This window comes from Lonchura striata, chromosome 14 (assembly GCF_046129695.1).
Source record: "Lonchura striata isolate bLonStr1 chromosome 14, bLonStr1.mat, whole genome shotgun sequence".
NCBI classification, from domain to species: domain Eukaryota; kingdom Metazoa; phylum Chordata; class Aves; order Passeriformes; family Estrildidae; genus Lonchura; species Lonchura striata.
This window is the reverse complement of record NC_134616.1, coordinates 6,832,558-6,851,071: the sequence shown is the minus strand read 5'-3', so window position 1 is coordinate 6,851,071 and position 18,514 is coordinate 6,832,558. Positions and strand designations below refer to the sequence as shown.

Here is an 18,514-nt window from a genome sequence, read left to right as displayed (position 1 = left end):
CATACCCTCAATCTGGGAAGCTGGCGTTGACTCTGAAAGGAACAGGTTAGCTTGTAAGTGAAAAGGAAGAAACCATCAGAAGCTTGTGGCACCAGAAGCTGCAGGGCCGGTGCAGATCGGAGCCGTCCAGGCGCGGCTCCCCCAGCGCCGTCCTGCCTTAGCAAGCCGCCAGACGCCATCCCGCGGCCAGCCGGCTCCCACAGCTTCCCAGCGCTCCAGGCTCCCGGCGCAGGCAGGGATGCGCTGCTCGCTGCCGCTGAGGCTCCCTGGAAGCCCTTCACGCTCCGTGTTCTGCGTTGCTGATGTAAAGCAAGGCTGAAAAAGTCCCGCTACTTCCCCAAACATCGCGCAGAGAGGCGCAGGCTGGAGGATGCGGCCGGGGCAGGTTGCTGCCTGCATTCAGCTGTCCCACATTTCTCCCTCAGCGTGAGCCTTCTTGTGGCAGGAAGGACAGCCCCGACACTCTGCAGGAAAGCCATGGCATCCTGCACGCCGGGTGTGTGCGGCAGCCTGCTGCCAGGCCGTGGCCTTCCTGCGGGGTGGCATTCCTCCCGCTGCCCAGGTACGCTGCTTTACCTGCAGCCCCTTGTGCCTCCAGCTCCCTCCTGCTCGCCCACAGTGCCCAGAGCTTCTGGGGCACCTTTGTCCCGCTCCACCCTTAATCCTCCTCTCATTCCCGCTCTGCCCCCAGAAGAGTTTTGTCCCCCGTGCAGGACACGTTTGACAGAGGCTGACGATCCTATGTGCTCAATTTTCAGCTAAAGTCACAAAGCTGAGCTTCCAGCCTTGCTTTGGTTGTCCAAAAAACACAACCACAGCCTTTCAGGCTGATGCAAACTCCATGTGAAGGGGGTGGGAGGGAAGCTGTGCAATCCCATAGAAATTCAGCTGGCTCTCCCATATCTCTCCTTGTTGCCCATCCAAACTCACCCTACCCATGCTCCTTTCATTGCTCAGCTGCTGTGGTTTAATACAGGAGGGGGAAAACAAAGAGGAAAAAAATAAGAAGTGACCAGAAGCAAAAAGAGTCCTCAACGGCAAATGTTTTCTATTACAGCACTAGTTCTTTCAGGGCCTTTGATGTTGCTTCTCCCACACAGAGCTGTTTCTTTCACAGTCTGTTCTTCCACATGAACAAGATGTTACACGTACTCTACATAGCACATCCTCAACTCTTATTCAAAGCATATTTGTCGCAACTCACTGTACTTTGTAACATTTTTCAAACCAGCACTCATGCGTCATAGGCACAGAGGCATTTTTATTCTAGCTCCCCCTTTTCACATTTAATTTTCTTCCAAATTCTTGGAGGTTCTGGTAATAAATAGGGAAGTGTTGACATTAACTAGGGTTGAGAGAGATGCTAAGTTCATGGCATGAATTTTTCCAAAATTTTAGGGGCTTGTAGAGCTTTATCAAAGGCTAGATCCAACATTTATATTTAGATGCTGGATTAGTTAACTTCCATTACATTCTTTATTTTACTTGGGCCCACAGTTTTTAATACCACCTGCTTCCTACCTGCCTATCAGAAGCCCTAACTTTTGCATACTGAACAAAATTGTTGACCACATATTGCATTGATCAACTATTATAGTTCTCATGATAAATTTAAATTGCAAATTATTTGGGGGAAGGAAAATATTTTTGTTCTAGCACAATAGGGCTTTTGTAATCTGTGCTATAAACTATCCAAACACAAGTAATAGCTGGGAGCTTCTGCCAGCTTACTCAGCTTTGGTGGAAGTTCAAAACTGGTGGCAGAATGCAGGAGGTATCATTAGGTAATGCAGGGGTTAAGCTACTCATCTTCTGAAAAAAAAATAATTTCATGTCACTGTCTCCAAGATTTATTTAACTCATGTTGTCAAATGGGACTTACTTCTGCATAAATTATATCCAAACACCTTGCAGAATCATAACAAAATGGATAATTCATCCAGAAAACATTACATTATCTGAAAAATAATCAAAAATACCAAACTCTGTTATACCCCAAGATGACAGGCAAGAGTCCACCAGGAATTTTACCACAGCTATTCAGTAAGATAGACAACCTGTAGTAATTAAGAGTAAATCATAATTATGTTTGTATAAAAGGTAATAAAATGTTAAGGCCCTCAGAAATAAGCTAAGGAAGAACAAGAGTGTTTGAAGTCTTGTACAATGTAAGAAGATGCTTTTTGGACACACAGGAACTGCTTGACAGTCTGGTGTCATTAACTGGCATGTTGAATCACAGGGACTGTTACTGCAAAGACCAAGAGAGACCTGGCCTGGTCAGCTGGAGATGAACAAAACTTGTGGTCTTTCAGTAATTAATTCTTACTTTACAGTAAGAGGACTTTGGAGGTGGAGGCACATTGGGTTTTGTTGCTGCTACTAAAAATATGCTCAAAAGACTATTGCCTGTGTTTAGAAAAAGAGCCTGGTATCAAACCAGCCAAATTGGTTCACTAAAAATAGGCATTTCTTTGTTCTGTGTTTTCAGGTCTCATTTCTTTTAAACCCCCACAATCTTTTGTGATCATCCAAGCTTTGTTAATAGCAAGAACCCACCTCCTCCCCATCTCCAAACTTCATCATGCAAGAACAACAAACCAAATTGCTCCAGGTTTATAAAGAAAATGCTGGCCCTGGCATGATAATCAGAGGCAAGACTCAAACCAAAAGGCTTTAAGATCTAAGAGCAAGTAATAAAAAGCAGCTTGAATGCAAAAAGGGTTTGGATTGAAACAAGAGACTTCCACCAAGTGCCCAGTCCACTCTAAAGGGATAAAGGGATAGCCTGGAGGTGCAGGGACCCTTTAGAGTGGTTTCTGTGCCTTTGCATTTGTAGGAACAGCAGCCCTGTCCCTGCAGCAGGAAGCAAACCCCAGCTGTCACCCTTAAACCGGCTCTGCAGCAAAATTACTCCCTCAGAAAACAGACATGCCCTAAAAAAATTGACTTCTGGTTTTAGTCTGACGACCAAGATCCTTGTTGGGACCCTTGGGAATTTGATATCCAGTCCTTAAGGAAACCCAAACACCAAATCCCTGCCCTCCCCAAAACCAGCTGGAACTGAGAAAATGCTACTCCAGTTCTGATGTACAAGCACAGCTCTCTCTTTTTGGAGTGGATTAAGCAAAACAGCCCTAGACTTGCCAAAAGGAGCCTTTTCCTCTAAGTCTGAACAGGGGAGACCCCCATGAAGTCTCAGTTGTCTTCATTTCAAAGGAAAAATGCCTTTTTCACTTGAAAATTATCTGGGTAGGACTAACTCAACACTGACTCTTAATTTATAGTTAGGGGAGCAAGTCACTACTTCCTTTTCACTGGGTCTTCTGGTACCTTCAGCGACCCATCTTACACTGAGAATTTACCTCAAGAGAGACTAAAATACTCAAAGATAGGCAAAGATACTTTCCATCTACTGTGGACAGCTGCCATTCATGTAATAGACTTGGAATACAAGGGGCAGTTTGTATATCTCCAAAAATATTCCTTGTCCATTACTCCAAAAAAGCAAATGCAAAAGACCTATGACTCCATTAAATTTTTGAACTCATGTTAATGCAAAGCTTTTTTATTATGAAGTTACCAGGAAAATTACATGCCAATGAAATTCATTCCAGGAAAAAGAGTTCTCATCTTCATTGCCACATAATGTATTAGCAGGGTCTACAGGTAAGAATGTGAATATTTGCAAAAAATCATTTCATTGGACCAGTCTATTGTGTTTGTGCACCACAACTTCAGTTCCAAATGTGCATGAGCCTGCTCAAGTTCCACCTCTGCAAATAACCCCAACATGGACCTGCCTGGAGGAATATGCCAAGCTAAAGCCTTGCATTTGAAAATGTTTTTAGCATTTTGAATCATTAAAATTAGTTATCTATTTCTATAATGACTTACAAAATAATTGTTAAAAAATCCCACTTCAGTGTTTTTATGCAGTATAGAGTTCCTCGAGCCTTTCAAGAATGAGTTTTCCAATAAAGTCTGCAGGACTCAGATTTACATCCTCACCCACTGACAGTTTAATTACTTCCATTGTAGGAGAACGTATTTAATCATATACAGTCAGAAAAACAGCCCCTTAAATACTAGCTTTTGGGCCCATGATCCCCCAATTTGAAATTCAATGAAGGAGAATGAAACATGCACACTGTGATCCATTTCCTGATGCAGAACACTTGATATTATCAAAACACACAGAGTTCCACAGCTGACACACACATTTTTCTTAACCATTGGTAAAATCCTTCCAGCATTTTAAGCCCTTGAAATGAGGATTCAGCATGCTCTGGATATGATCTAAAGGCAGTGCTGGTCAATGAGCTGTACAAAGACCATTGCTGTAATGCTGTGCTAATTAACATATTAAAAATAGTCCATCGAAAATGCTGCTTGAATTACACAGGTATTTTAACTTAGTTCTCAACTATTACATTAAAGGTAACTCATCACTGTGATTCTCAGCAAAAGATATGCACTAACGATCCCTTATAAAAAGAAGGAAGTGGGGGAAAGACAGGGATTCTCAGACACTCATCATGGCAATTCAGCAGCAGTAAGTCTGATGAAGTCATAAAAACCAGTTGTTAAATGCCAATAGTTATACATTAAAGCTGACTACCAGCACCAGATGGACTTCTTTCCAAACTGGCGTCGAATTCCCTTGGACAAGGCAGGTAACAAACCAGAAATGCAACTTTTAAGTCAGTTTTAGAGTATGCTACAGTACCAATGAACCCTCTAAGCAGTGGCGAACTGCAATTATCAGTAATCAGCAGATTAGAAAACTTTGTTTCAAAACGAGCAAGTTGTGTTAGGAATGTGAAAGAGAACCTGGGCCTGCCTCGGGCCTGTCACACAGCAACATCCATTCGTTCTCAAACAACAGACACAGCGAGTGTATGCATTATGGATATATTTTATAAAAGAGCAATGTCTTTTACAAGACCTTCCCAGAGTGGGGAATAGCCAGAACACTACAAAAAAACTGCCGTAACAAGAGTGACTATTTGTGCGCTCGCTTTATGCAGCTTACATCCGAATGTTTACAGAGGCCAGCACTCAGATAGGACACTCCACTAACAAACAAATCTGGAATACATCAACTGTACAGGTAAATCAGCCAAAATTAAGCAATAGCTATGCTCTTCTCAGGTTTAAGAAAGCATGCAATAGGTTTCCCCCTCCTGCCACCCCTCGTTCAGATTTCCAAATCACAGTACCAGTAAAAGCACAGTAGAAGGGAAGCAGGGCACAGGTAATGGGGCTGGATTTAATCACAGACTTTACCAATATTCTGCAAATGGAAAAGCAGCCTTCTTTAAGCATCAAGAAGGCAGAGAAGATACAGGCATGAATAAAAAAAAAATAATTAAACTACTTAAGACATCAAAAATTCAAGAAATAGCACTGTGCATATACAAACAAAATTAACATTCAATACTGTAGAGCTCATTTAAAAATGGCACCAATGGACAATATTTTACAATATGCACATTTATTTGAAGTAGGGAACTAATGTTCCACAGATGGAAATGATCATACAAATAATAGTGCCACTGTTGGCCCATTCTGGTACTTCTTACAATTTAATGGAAACACTTTTAAAAATAATCTGGTATGTACATGTCTTCTGGATACCCAACGGCTTCTTCAGAACAGAAAAAACTACGGTTCTCCCCCTCCCTTCTAGCCAGACAGTATTGCCAGAGATTGTGCTCACATCTAAAGCACATAATTTAAATTCAGTGCTATTTTCTTTCAGAAAGATCACAAGTTGTACTTTTAGGTAACAAAAGCATTTATGTTACAAACATTCAAAAATGGAAGCTTATGATTCTGGCAGACAACGTTGCGTATATTAAATACAAACCAGCCAGCAATTACTGAACATAAAAAACTTATTCAATCATAAAAAAATACTATAATTCATCACCACAGACTTTTTACAGAGTTATAAATAATAAATAGCATAACACAGTAGATTACAAACAGATTTATTTTGCCCCGTTATAGTCTTTAAAAAGTAAAATATCTGTTCCTACCTCAGACTGACCAAGGTACTGTATCAAGACTACTCATAGCTCCAAGAGAACTCCTTCACCAAGCAATTTGCAGAGCTTGTATCCAATCCAAAGCCTTTCCTTTGGAATCCAATGTTTGCTGAGCTGTTTGCTCTGCTCATGACCAAGAACGGGACAAGCTCTGCCCCGAGCAGCTGCAAAGGGTCTCACCTTGGCTGCCCCTCAGAGCTGGGGCTGCCCCCAGCACCTCCACACCTCGGAAAGGAACACAAAGGGAAGCAGCACCCCCGACAGACTTGGGTAAGCACTCTATAAACAAGCTGTACACAAAGGACTTCCCCCACCCACCCCTCTGGTTTACATTCCATAATTTTGTAACAATGTCCCCTAAGGCACAAAAATACTTATGACCTCAATGCCACAGGAGACATCGATGGTGCCATACATGGTTCTCCTACACAGTAGTTTAATTAACTTAGTTATCTGCACTGTATGTCTTCCATCGAGGTGTGGTTTAATTTTTCCTGGCCAAATCTTGCTGAATAATAACCTTATTTCATACAATCTGTAGGACAAATGTTCTGGGAAGAGAACTATGCAGCTAATTTAATTGCTTGCAGAGTATTATTATTTCTTCATTGATGGCAAAAGTGACAGTCATTAGTTATTTTGCTGTGGGGTTTTTAGTTTAATATAATAGAGTGAGATTTCCACACTCAATGTGGTCTTCTGTAAATGAATTCATAAAAATGACTAGCAGCACTAAGGAAATATTTTTTTCTCCCTTCCATAAAGGAATTTCAGGCTAGTGACTGAAAAAAAAAAAAAAAGCAAGAGTAATTTTACTCAATAGTAGAAGTGCCAGAGAATAAATTAGTATTTTCAAATCCTTCCAAACCAAGTTATTTCCCTAGACATAGCAACCATAATGATAGAAGTACATTCCTAAAAATTGCAACACTAATAGGTAAATACCTATTCCTGGAATCAAAAAGTGTATGCAAGTTCCTGAAAGCAAAAGTTAGTATAATATCAGCAGACATCTTGTTTAGAAAATAAATTCGCAAAACCAGACATTAATATGGTCTACAATGTCCATTAAATGGATAAATTAAAAAAAAAAAAAAATCACTGGAAAGTAGCCAAGGATTACAGTAACAACAATTTTTTCCTTTTAATAAACCTCATATGAATGGTTCAAGGATCAGAGTTCATTTCTCTGTACGAGTGTACAGGAAGGGGACAGCACAGCCAGACACGGACTCAGGACTTGGTAAAGTCACTTGGGTGAGAAGTCATCCATCAGAATGAAGGAGGAGCAGGAGTTGGAGCACGTCACTGGAGACTCCGTGGTGATGCTGCCTTTAGTCAGGGAATCAGAGGAAGAGCCAACACTGCTGCTACTCCCGTCGAGAATATCCGAGGACAGGCTGGGGAAAGGGAAAAAGGTCCTTTAGTGCAGGGGCACGAGGCTCTGAACAAAGCTGACATGCTTCACCCCTGGACAGGACTTGTAGGAGACCTATACTACCACTCAGTCTTCACTGCAAGACTGGCAGCCCTGAAAACTCCTTGTTTTCTGTAGCATGTTAGATATATTCATGCTCCTCATGGGAATGAAGAGCAGAATTATTGGGTTTTTTTAACATGCAGAATGAATTATGAAAGTGATTTCAATCAGACATAGAAAGGAGGCGACAACAAGTAAGTATAAAACCTTAAAAGCTTATAGCAAAGGAAAAATAATAAATTAAACAGCAATGCAGCAAAGATGCCATTAATTAGCTGGTATGCTCTTTAACACTACTCAAAGTAAGATTGAGACTTATTTTTCTCACAGAATTCCTGTGTTTAGATTTTGAAGTCTAGATACAAGACCCCAGAGGGCACATAAATGGATGCTTTTACAATTTAGGGGGAAGCAACATGGCAAAAACCATCTAGGCAGTTTCAAGTCTGTAGGTAAACTGAAATTAAAGTAATAACAGCTGATATTTTTGAATACTTAGTATCAGACTCAATTCAAAAAAACCCTTGGTATTTTATGATTGTAATAAAGGTAACAATAAAAATCATGAACTTAGGGACAAGAACAATTAAGTAGCCACACACAATTCCCAAGTATTCAGTGAAGAGCCACAGACTCTATACGACCATTGCCCACAACATACTGTAACAATGAATCAAAGTAACTTTGCTTACAAATCAACAGGGATTTGTAACAATTATATGCAGTGTAAAAGCTTTGATACCCAAAATCAAGGCTAGAGTCTGTTCAGGAAGAATTGATCAAAGGAGAAAGAGCATTGTCACAGGACCCTACCACAGGATAGCTTCCATGAATACACATCCACAAGATACACATGAAGTTTTTTTCCTAGGGAAAAAAAAAACTAGAAAGCTTGTGATAAATACACATTCCTTGTTTTGGCATTTCAGGGCACATGAAATATTTTACCATGAGCTGAGATCTGTCAGATGTGTAACATCTGGAGAAAGCATGTTGGTTGTTCCTTGGAAAAGTCTCTTTGGCTGACTTTCAGTTTCCATTTCACCTAAGGAAAACAGTGCAAATAATCAAACTCACTTGAGTCTCTGCAATATCCACTTAATAATTGTCTGCTGTAAAAGACAGGTTTGACCTACAACACTCCAAGGTTGAATTTGTAACACCAGTTCTCTAATTCAGCCAACCAAACACCTGGCTAAGACATCAATTTGATGACAGCTCTTGTTAGACCATCCAGTCCATCCTAAGGTAAAACTTCAGCAGTATCTGAGGGGCTACAATGATCTCAAAGACATAAAACTTGTTACTTGTACTTCAATCAGACAAAATAATCTAAAGCAAACTAATTACCATGACTTAGTTTTAAGTAAACAGCTGAGATCAGGCAACTGATATAAGTCAAAATATTAAGTTTAAATTGTTAGTGATTATGAAAATAAGAATTACAGCTGGGTTCAGTTTCACCCTCCCCTGTACAATAAATTCTGATGCATGGGTACACTTTTATAGGAAAGGTGAATGGAATAAATTCCACATAAAAATGTGGAAGCATTTCCACTTACTCATCATGGATCAGACTGTCTTTGTACCTGTAATCATCTACAGACATTAAGAGATTAAATATGATGGGGAGAATTAATGTAATCTGTTTAGTATAATCTGCAGTGAGAATGAGCTGTCTCACTAATAGCTGCTCTACAACACACATTTGAAAATATCATGAACTTGGAAATTTAAAAAAAAACCTCTCAACTACAGTATATTTTCATTCTTTGAGAAAAAAAAAACAAAACATGAAATGGTAACAATTTTCTGGCTTTTACCTACACTTTGCAGTAGTTGCAGAATCAGTTCAAAAACCTGAGAGAGGCTGAGCATTAATCCAAACCACTCTATACATTCTGCAACAGAATCACACTGCTACATTTTATAAAAGACTGGTAACTTCCAAACTTTTTATTTCCTTCAGCCCACAGGGATACATTCCAATCTTAAGGCAAGGAATAATTGCTTCTAGTAAGCAGAATGGGCAAAAAAAAAATTATAAAATATTTGGTCTTGCAAAAAATTAACAAAACACCAACTTAGGTAACACTTTTGCCCCTTAAATTTCACAGAGACAAATCTGCACTGCTACAATACATTGCAGAGTCCACCAGTATGGCAGTGAAAAGTTCTTCAGTTCATGTCTTTCCTTCTCCTACTCTAAATCTACAGCTAAAATTCAGAAAAAACAGGACCATGTATTTAGGAAAAGAAAATAAGTTCATTAAAATGGATTAGATGTTTCAAAATTAAGCAGCATTTTGAAAGTTCCTTGACATTTCAAGTAAGAAAAGGAAAACTCATATCTCCACTTTGTAAAAGATGCTCCATGGAAGCACATGGATTTGGTGAGGAAAGGCTTCTCTCTCCTGCACTGCTTTTACAATTTGTGTAAAGTCTAAGTGTGGATATTTATTCCTTACTGATCATTTAGCTTAATAAACTTTTGTTCATTTTTAGTACTTCTAAAATTCACAGAAAATAAAAGCCAAGGTAGAACTGACATCTATGAGAAAACTTGTCTCTCTCCTCTGTCAAATCAGTATCAGTTAGACAATGTTCTTTATCTGACAGGACAAGCAGTACTACAAAAAATTTAAAAAGCCATAACAAAACCAGTAACTTTCCTCAAAGCCTAAATGTAAGCCTTGTACAATAAAAGGACATTTTTGGTCCAGTTAAGAATGCCTAAGTTAAAAAAAAAAAAAAGCAGAAAGGATAAACATAGCTAAAGGCACACTTTAAGAATATCTAATTTTTACAGTATTACTGTGGAGATTTGTTTGAGGATGTTACTTGAAAATCTCCAGTATGGAACAGTTCCAGGAAAGAATGCATTTTCCCCCTTCAGGAAGAGAGGACACTGATCTATTCCATTTCTGTAAACACTCACCTTCTCAACTTTTAGAGTGAAAACAAACATTCAGTACTAAGTTTAGAAGATACTGCATGATAAGCAACATTCCTAAGATGATCTGAAGGGTGTGCACTGTTCGGTAGTGCTTGTAAGAATGTTATGAACATTTGTAAGCTCTGACATTTAATTTCATGTATAACAACGTTTGCCACTGTCAAGCAGTAGCTGTTTATTACGTTTTTTATTCCTGTGTTTTAGATTAGTTACTTTATGTTGTATTTTTGAGTTATGCCTGGCAAATTCCAGTTCACTATGGATACTAGTGCATTGTATTTACCGAATAACAAGAAATGTATCCAGCTAGGAAACTACATCCATATTAAAACATCTGGTAAGGTAAATACGCATACCTTTTCTTTTAATGGGGCCAAGAACACTGGGCCTGATACAGTTGATTGGACTTTGACTCCTCCTGCTGAAGAGAGAATACTGAGAGTCAGGCCTGTAAAGGTTCCAATTTGCATCAAATCAACACAACCACACCATATGAAGCATTCTTCAAAATTATTCCTGCACAACTGGAATTCTTATGGAATCTAAATACATAGGTAAGAAATAAGAGCTGCCTATCAGAGCAGATTATCTGCCACACAAAGTTGTAGAAGATTTTCTAAGGCTCTCTCCTTCCCTTAGTGAATCACATCCTCACTTCAATTCTTTTCTAAATTTTGCAGCATATTTATATAAAACTAATCTGCTGACAAAGTTAATCTGAAATACCTGAGGACTTCCCCCCAGGTTACCAAGTCTAGTTTAAAGCTGACACATGCTCCATAAGAGCACACACATAAAGCTGCCATTGGTAAAGGATGAACTTTCAGAGCATTTTTATGTGGCAATACTTCAGCAGTTGTAAAACTGAAGTCTATTTTAATGCCTTAACATCAACTTGAATTAATCTTTGTCATAAATTCCAATGGTAGCACAACAGGCACTCATTACTTACTTGCAGAATCGCCTTGTTGGACTGGGAATAGGGCTCGGAGGTAATCCATTACTGCTCACAAACATTTGTAATGATGGTGAAAAACATTGCTGCAGGAAGAAAGTTCAAATGAAGATAGCTTAGAATTTCCTTTAAAATATTCAGATGTTACACTCCACCCTCCAAAACAAACACTCCCCCCTTCTATTCCCTTTTTATTCTTAAAGAAAAGCGAGCAACAGATTACACAGACTATCAAATATAATATTACAAGTATTAGAACTTAACTTACAGAAACATACTGGCCCATGCAATTCTGCTCAGATTAAACTAAAATTGAAACCCACAAAAGAAATAAAATTGAAATAGACACTGTTCTCTAAATAAGATAATTGTTTCTGTGTTACATTTAGAAACAGCAGTACAGTACTCAGGACTTACTTCTTTCAAGGGGCTTTTTAAACAAACAAGCTGAGTTTACTCAAAATACATCTGACATGAACACAATATTCCAGAGTAAAACAGAATATGTAGCTCTGTGATTCTGCAGCTAATTTGAGTTTAGCCCATGAATGCTTCTAGCTAAACACAAAAATCTTTCTGTCAAGTTATCTGCTAGTGCTTTATAGTCAGAATTCCAAAGGTACAGAACCAGCTGCCAGCATCAGTGTTTTCCCAGGCACACGTTTACCCAGCACTCATACATGGCTGTTACACGCACCAATGTTACAGCCATGTTACATTGCTCCGGTGGGAGCACACAGATTGCTCCTTTTTTGTACAAAAGCAGAATCACACAAGAGGGTGCCCACAAGGTCAAGCAGCCCGTCTTCAAACCCAGGTGCCAGTTTCTCTGTGCTACATTTCATTTCTCCAATCCTGACTAGAAAAGTAGTTTATCTAACATCCAGTTCTCTCTCTGGCATCTGCCACCAGTATTCAGTACAAGTTCAATACACCCAAGTTCTCCTTCAGAGTGCATTTGTGCTTTCCTTTCCATAAATGATGGACACATTTTCATCTCTCACTATACAGATTTGCAGTCTAATTTTGGTGCTTCTTCCCCAAAATTCCCCCACTTCTGCACCTGGAGATCCTGTCCATGACTATTTTCATGAACTCTTCCAGCTTCCCTAGAAGCAGAACCCCAACCCACTCAAACACTGCACAAACAGCAGTAACTGAAAACATCCAGTGTTTCACTGCTTAAACTCTGCAAGCTCCCAGATAGCAACCATTTGATTCTAAGAAGCCAACAAAATATGGATTTGGCTTTTTTGGTGTTTGTTCAGGTTTTTTTTAAACTATGGAACAATCTGTGAAGTTACAGATCTTGACAGTTCAGTTTGGTCTAGATTTCTGAAATATTGTCTCAGCCTGGTATTTAATTTATCCTACCTTTCCTATTCCTCTCGTAGGCGAAGGTGCAGGCGAAACTGGAATGAAGTCTATTCTCTTTGGGGAAAAAGATTTCTCAGACTTGTCCAAGTCATTGTCGCTCTGTGAATACAAGGTTTCAGACTTAACACTGGCACAGGACCTTGAAATCCAAGGCACAACCTTCTAATGGAAAGTCATAGGGTCAAATGCACCAAGTAGCTAAAGCAGATGGGCTTAAATTCTTCTTAAATCATTTTCACAGTTAATTCCTCTCTTTCCCTTAAATTTGTCATTTGAGTGTAAAAGTGGAATTAAATAGGAAACATCTATAAAAAGATTACCAGGCTCAAGCTTTCCTCCCATGACTGGCTTATCTGCATTGCTGTCTGCACTTCCCTAGAATACAAAAAACCCCATCAGTAGCTACAAAGAGGATAACTCTGGCTATTTTATCATCTTTTTTCAGTAACACTCACCTTTCATGTGCTGCTTCTCTGTTCATTAAATCCACTCCTTCCTCCTGCAAGAGATAAACATCCTAAGTTTTCCCATAACATCTGATTCATCACAGGTACTTGAAATAACACTTGTGATTCCATTTGCCATCAAGATTGAAATATGAACAGCAGAACCACTACACAGACAGACAGGACAGCCACCAGCCCAGCTCTCTGCTTCTCTTAAATTAAATACTTCTAAAATGCAAGGTAGCTTAAACACAACAATAAGCCTTGCATGGGCACTTCCTTGTTGAAATTAAATCTTAAGAAATAGTACTTTTAGTACTTTACTTTAGTAGTTGAAATACTCAGTAGGAAAGAAACCCCCACTGTGTAAGTACTTCAATATCATATAGTACTGTTCATTCTGTTACTGAATATACAGATAAAAACTCCACTCACCCGTCTGATTTGATGAAGTCGGCTGCTAGGAATACGAATAGGAGATGATGACAAAAACTAGAAAAAAAAAGTGACAGCCAAAATGACTAAATCACACACAATTTGCAGGCACACTGTTACCATCAACTACATTCTTAGGGAGTTCAAAATGAGCTGCACAGCTACATGTGGATGACTCAAATAATGTTGCACAAAAGCAAACACTGACCTTCAAGAGAAAAGACTTGTTTTACCACTTACAAATTCCTTGTATCATTCAGCAAGTGGCACGGATCTGACTTGCAGGCAGATTCTGCTCAACATCTCAAGTACACAAATAGTTACAGATGCCATTTAGACAAGGGAGATATTAGAAATGAAACTGTGATTGTTACATCATTCCCCACTGCCCAGGATATGACAAACTTCTGCAGGACACCTTACTCAACCTGCTGGCTATTGTAAAGGAGAAATCTCAGTGTTTCAACTCAGTCTTGAACACTCCCTAAAGCTTAACTTCTCTAAGTTTTCAATTGTGTACAATTTTATGCACCTAATTCCTCTGGATCTCCAACACCACATATAAATGGGCCAACAGTTCCCACTCAGGATGGCCATGTGTCCAATGTCACACCTCCTGACATGCTCCAAAATTCTGGATTCCTAAGAAGTCTCACAACAGAAGACTTTGAATTAAAAATCCCTGACACCTTTCCTGAACAGAAGACATAGAAGAAACTTACGTCAGGATTTTAAGGTTTTGAGAAAAGCAATATTTAATCTTCCCTATCCTCAGACAGGACAAAAAAATTTCAGGGGAAGGAGTGCATAAATCCCTAACCTGATGAGGAGAGGGTAGAAAACAAGAAATGTAACATCTTTGAAAAGTTAAACAACTGCAGTAATAACAGAGAACAACAAATAAATTCCCCTTCTTCCAGTGATTTTCTGAGGTCTAGTGTTCTGCCTTTGCAAAAAAAGAGCATTATGTCAAACAGGTCAACAAAGAGCTGTGACCCTATCCATTTTCAGAACAAAGTAAAACACCCTTTCAAGACACTTAATTTTGACAGCATTCTACTCTTCTAATACAGGCTTAAATTAACTTCAAAACTGGACTTAATATGGGGAGTCATATAAAACGTAGACTGCTCGTCTTTTTGGGGACAGTCAACACATCAGTATTATTTCATTATAGGTTGCAGTTAGAGGTGAAAAAATGCTTATTCTGCAGCTTGGAAGCTTGCTAGGATATTTAGTGCAAATACAAATCAAGTTTAACTTCATTTCTCTACTCCAATTACTCCTTGCTGTGTGGAAACATGACATGCTTAGGATTCCTCACCATTCCATGACGGCTCATAACTGTTGTGCTGTTCCTGCGAGTCCGCAACACGTAAGGCTGAAACACCTGGGAGTTGTCACTACAGGGGGAGAAAACAAAGTCTTGTGAACAGCGTTTTTGGGTGCGCTTTACTTAAAGCTCCACAGCGCTGTGACACGCGCTGCAGCCTCCAGAGCGCTGAAAACATCATTTTATTCGAGCAGGAGCACTGCTGTCGCCGGGAGCGTGGCGAGCACCTTCCCTGAAGCGAGTGGGGACAACGGGGCACAGGCGGCCCGGCGGGACAAGGGACACGATCCACAGGCCGCTGAGGGAGCAGCGGGCTGGCCCAGACCCCGGCGAGGCCGGCGGGCAGCGGCGGCCCCAGGCCGGGAGCCCCCCGGGCCCCTCACCTGAGCCCGTGGATGAGCGGGGCGCTGTTCGACCGCCTCAGGCCGCCGCCGTCGCCCGGGGCCGCGGCGCTCCCCGGCGGCAGCTCCAGGTCCAGCTCCATCTTCTCCTGAGCCATCGCGGCGGCTCCGGCTCCTCCGCCCCGCCGCGGCGCCCATTCACCGCCGGCGGCCGCCGCGGCTCCCGGGGCCGCCGCCGCCCCGGCCCTACAGGCCCCGCGGGCGGCGCCGCGGGCTCAGCCCGGGGGCGCGCCGGGCCCGGCGGGGGGGGCGGCCGCAGCAGCGCCGCATCCCGGGGGCGGCCCGGGGGCGGCCAATTCTTCCAGCGGCTGCAGGCGGTGCCGCTGCCCGCGGTGGCGGAGGGAGCGCTCCCGCTGCTCCCGCGGATCCCGCTGATCCCGGCGCTTCCCTCGGTGCCGACCGCGCTCCGCGCCCGCCGCCGCGCACTGCGCATGCGCGGGAATCGGGGCGCAGGCAGCACCGCCCGCCTCACGCGGCGCATGCGCGGTGGCTCCGCACCCCGGCACCGCTTCGGCGGCGGGAACGCTCCCGACAGCCCCCGGGGCCGGGACGCGCGCTGATTGGTCGCGGGAGGAGCGCGTGTGTGTTTGAAACGCCGCAACGGTCGCTAGGACGCGCGCGCTGCGGGGGCGCGGCCGGGCCGTGACCTGCAGGAGGATTCGGGTTCGAGTCCGCCCCGGCCACAAACCGGGCGCCTTTTCCCCGTTTTAGTGGGAAAAAGATTTTACAGCTTTCTTCAAGGTTAGGCGCACTCCGATCTAAGTCCCGCAGGCTTTCCCAGTGTTCTCTCCAGCTTTCCCTAGCTGCTGTAGCACGTACCGGGGCTTTGATTGCAATGAGGGTATGCTCAGCTTTCAGAAATCTGGTGTAAAACTCGTTATGAGACGTGATCCTAGTTCTTGACAGTATTCAGGTTTGGGACTGACTTGGGCAAACCCACTCTAAGTGATCAAAGCATCAAAGTTTGTGCTTACTTTACAGTATTTTTCTGCAACAACAGTTGCAGAAAGCATACTTGTCTCTTATGTGCAGAGAGGCTTCAGGGTCTTTCCCAGCACCAAATTGTAAAAGGTCCTCATTTTCTCCTGGGATAAAACAGTTCTTTTGCCAGAGAGCCAGGTGTTGAAACCGTTAAGATAAAAAATGTAGTGTTTTTCAATATTTCAACTACCTCAGTTGGCAACATGGCTAGATTAATTATTCTCTTACTTTAAAATGATTGAGGGTAGATGCTTCTATATAACTGATTAGAACTCTTGTTTCTGTACCTTAATATTTATTATGGTACCTCCTTGCATTTTTTGTTAATCAAGACCGACTTGAGCATATTCAATTTTAATATGTTTGGGGACTCTGTGTCTCATTAACTGTTTTTGATGCTTACATTTCTTTCACTGAAATTATACTATTAATGAAGAGCTTTGTGCTGACATGCACAATGATGAATGGAGTTGAGTTAAAAGACCCATAAGATTACATTTAAAATATTTGTGAGATTTTTTGATATGTCTATATATTGAAAAACCCAGAGAAAAAAAATCCTTATCTTGTATTATTGCAGAGGAGAAATACCCTTCACAGTCCTGTGCCCCTTACACTACGGCCTATCACCGCTGGTAATGACACCCTCCTGTGAGGTAATACAGAATTGCCATCTCCTGCAAAGATGGAGAATGAAATATCTAAATAATTTTGATTAATTTCTAATAATTATGACCAGTATGATTCACTGGAAAAATTAGGATCTGCAGCTGTGAAAGGAAAATACTGTTAACCACCTTTTGCTGCCGCCATTCTCTAAAACCAGTGCGACACTTTTACAGAACCTGCACCAAAATCCTTGTCTGGTGCTTCAGCACAAGCATTTCACAGCTTGGAACAGCTTCCATACCTTCATTTCCCATGGCTAGAATTGCCTAAAAGGCAATTCAGGTGAAAGTTCCTAGCAAAACTTCTAGCTCTGAATGGAAATCTACTCACAACTATGCTGGTTCTTTTAATACAAAAGCCACCTGCAGGATCTGACTACAGCACTAAACTATGTGGATTTTGCTATTTATTTTTATTGTGGAGTTATTATATTATGTCCTTGCCACTAAGGGCAGCAAACAGCTTCGAATGCCATGTACAAAGATACTGTTAAGGAAAAAGTCAACAATATCCAAAATGTAGCTGAGAGCTCAAAAACATCTGCTCCATGTTCTCAAATTTTCCAGTGCCAGGCACATCATCCTGCTGTCTGACCAGGATTTACTGTAGCCAAACTGGTAGCCAAACTGAACTTTATTGAACTTTAATAGGAATATACGTCCAAAGGAAAGTGGAGACTGTCAGGGTGACCCTCAAAGGGCTGAGGAGGGCAACGAGGCAATGGCGAAGTTGTGCTGTGGAACAGAACTATGGAAATGAGGAAATCACGAGTTGTTGAGTTAGATAATAAACAGCACCATGGCAAGAGGGGTTAAGAAAGGAGAGAACATGTTAAACAGAGCCTTGGGAGGGGCAAGGATGGATAATCACAGTGGGGCAACAGAGACTGAAAGTATGAGATATGCGAGTACAGTGATACAGAGTGACTGGTGGGCATGAAGTGAGTGATGATGTGGGGGGTATTTAATAGTGTCAGGAAAATACCTCTGTGGGTGAAATAAACACAGTCACAGTCACAAAATGCCATCAGCCTTAGATAAATTAGTAAGTATGGAGCCCGTGAAAAAATGTTTTAGCCTTCTATAATCTACCCTCTTTCTCTGGCTATTTCTGTTCCTAAAGACTGCCTGAGACTCTCACTATAAAGAGATGAAGAGATGGAGCACCTCTCTTATGAGGAAAGGCTGAGACGATTGGGATTGTTCAAACTGGAGAAGCTTCGGAGTGACCTAATTGTGGCCTTCTGGTACCTGAAGGAAATTTACAAGAAAGATGGAGAGAGATTATTTACAAGGGCCTGGATTGACAGGACATGCTTCAAATGAGAGGTGAGAGGGTTTAGATTGGATATTAGGAGGAAGTTCTCCCCTGTGAGGGTGGTGAGGAGCAGGCACAGGGTGCCCAGAGAAGCTGTGGCTGGCCCATCCC

At 41.5% G+C, this 18,514-nt stretch overlaps 1 protein-coding gene and 1 non-coding gene across 2 annotated transcripts; both read right to left on the bottom strand.

Moving 5' to 3' along the window:
* Positions 1-4,902: 4,902 nt before the first annotated feature.
* PABIR2 (PABIR family member 2) lies at positions 4,903-15,597 on the bottom strand. The gene is made up of 10 exons (XM_021548406.3): positions 15,419-15,597; positions 15,027-15,105; positions 13,703-13,759; positions 13,277-13,320; positions 13,142-13,196; positions 12,819-12,920; positions 11,442-11,530; positions 10,846-10,910; positions 8,482-8,578; positions 4,903-7,453 (listed from the first exon to the last, which is right to left on the bottom strand). Exons 1-10 carry the CDS (start codon positions 15,532-15,534, stop codon positions 7,303-7,305), a joined length of 855 nt encoding a protein of 284 aa, XP_021404081.2. The 5' UTR covers positions 15,535-15,597; the 3' UTR covers positions 4,903-7,302.
* On the bottom strand, positions 7,533-7,676 carry LOC116183662 (small nucleolar RNA U109). The gene has a single exon (XR_004148329.2). It is a non-coding gene; the product is annotated as a small nucleolar RNA U109 (small nucleolar RNA).
* Positions 15,598-18,514: the final 2,917 nt, after the last annotated feature.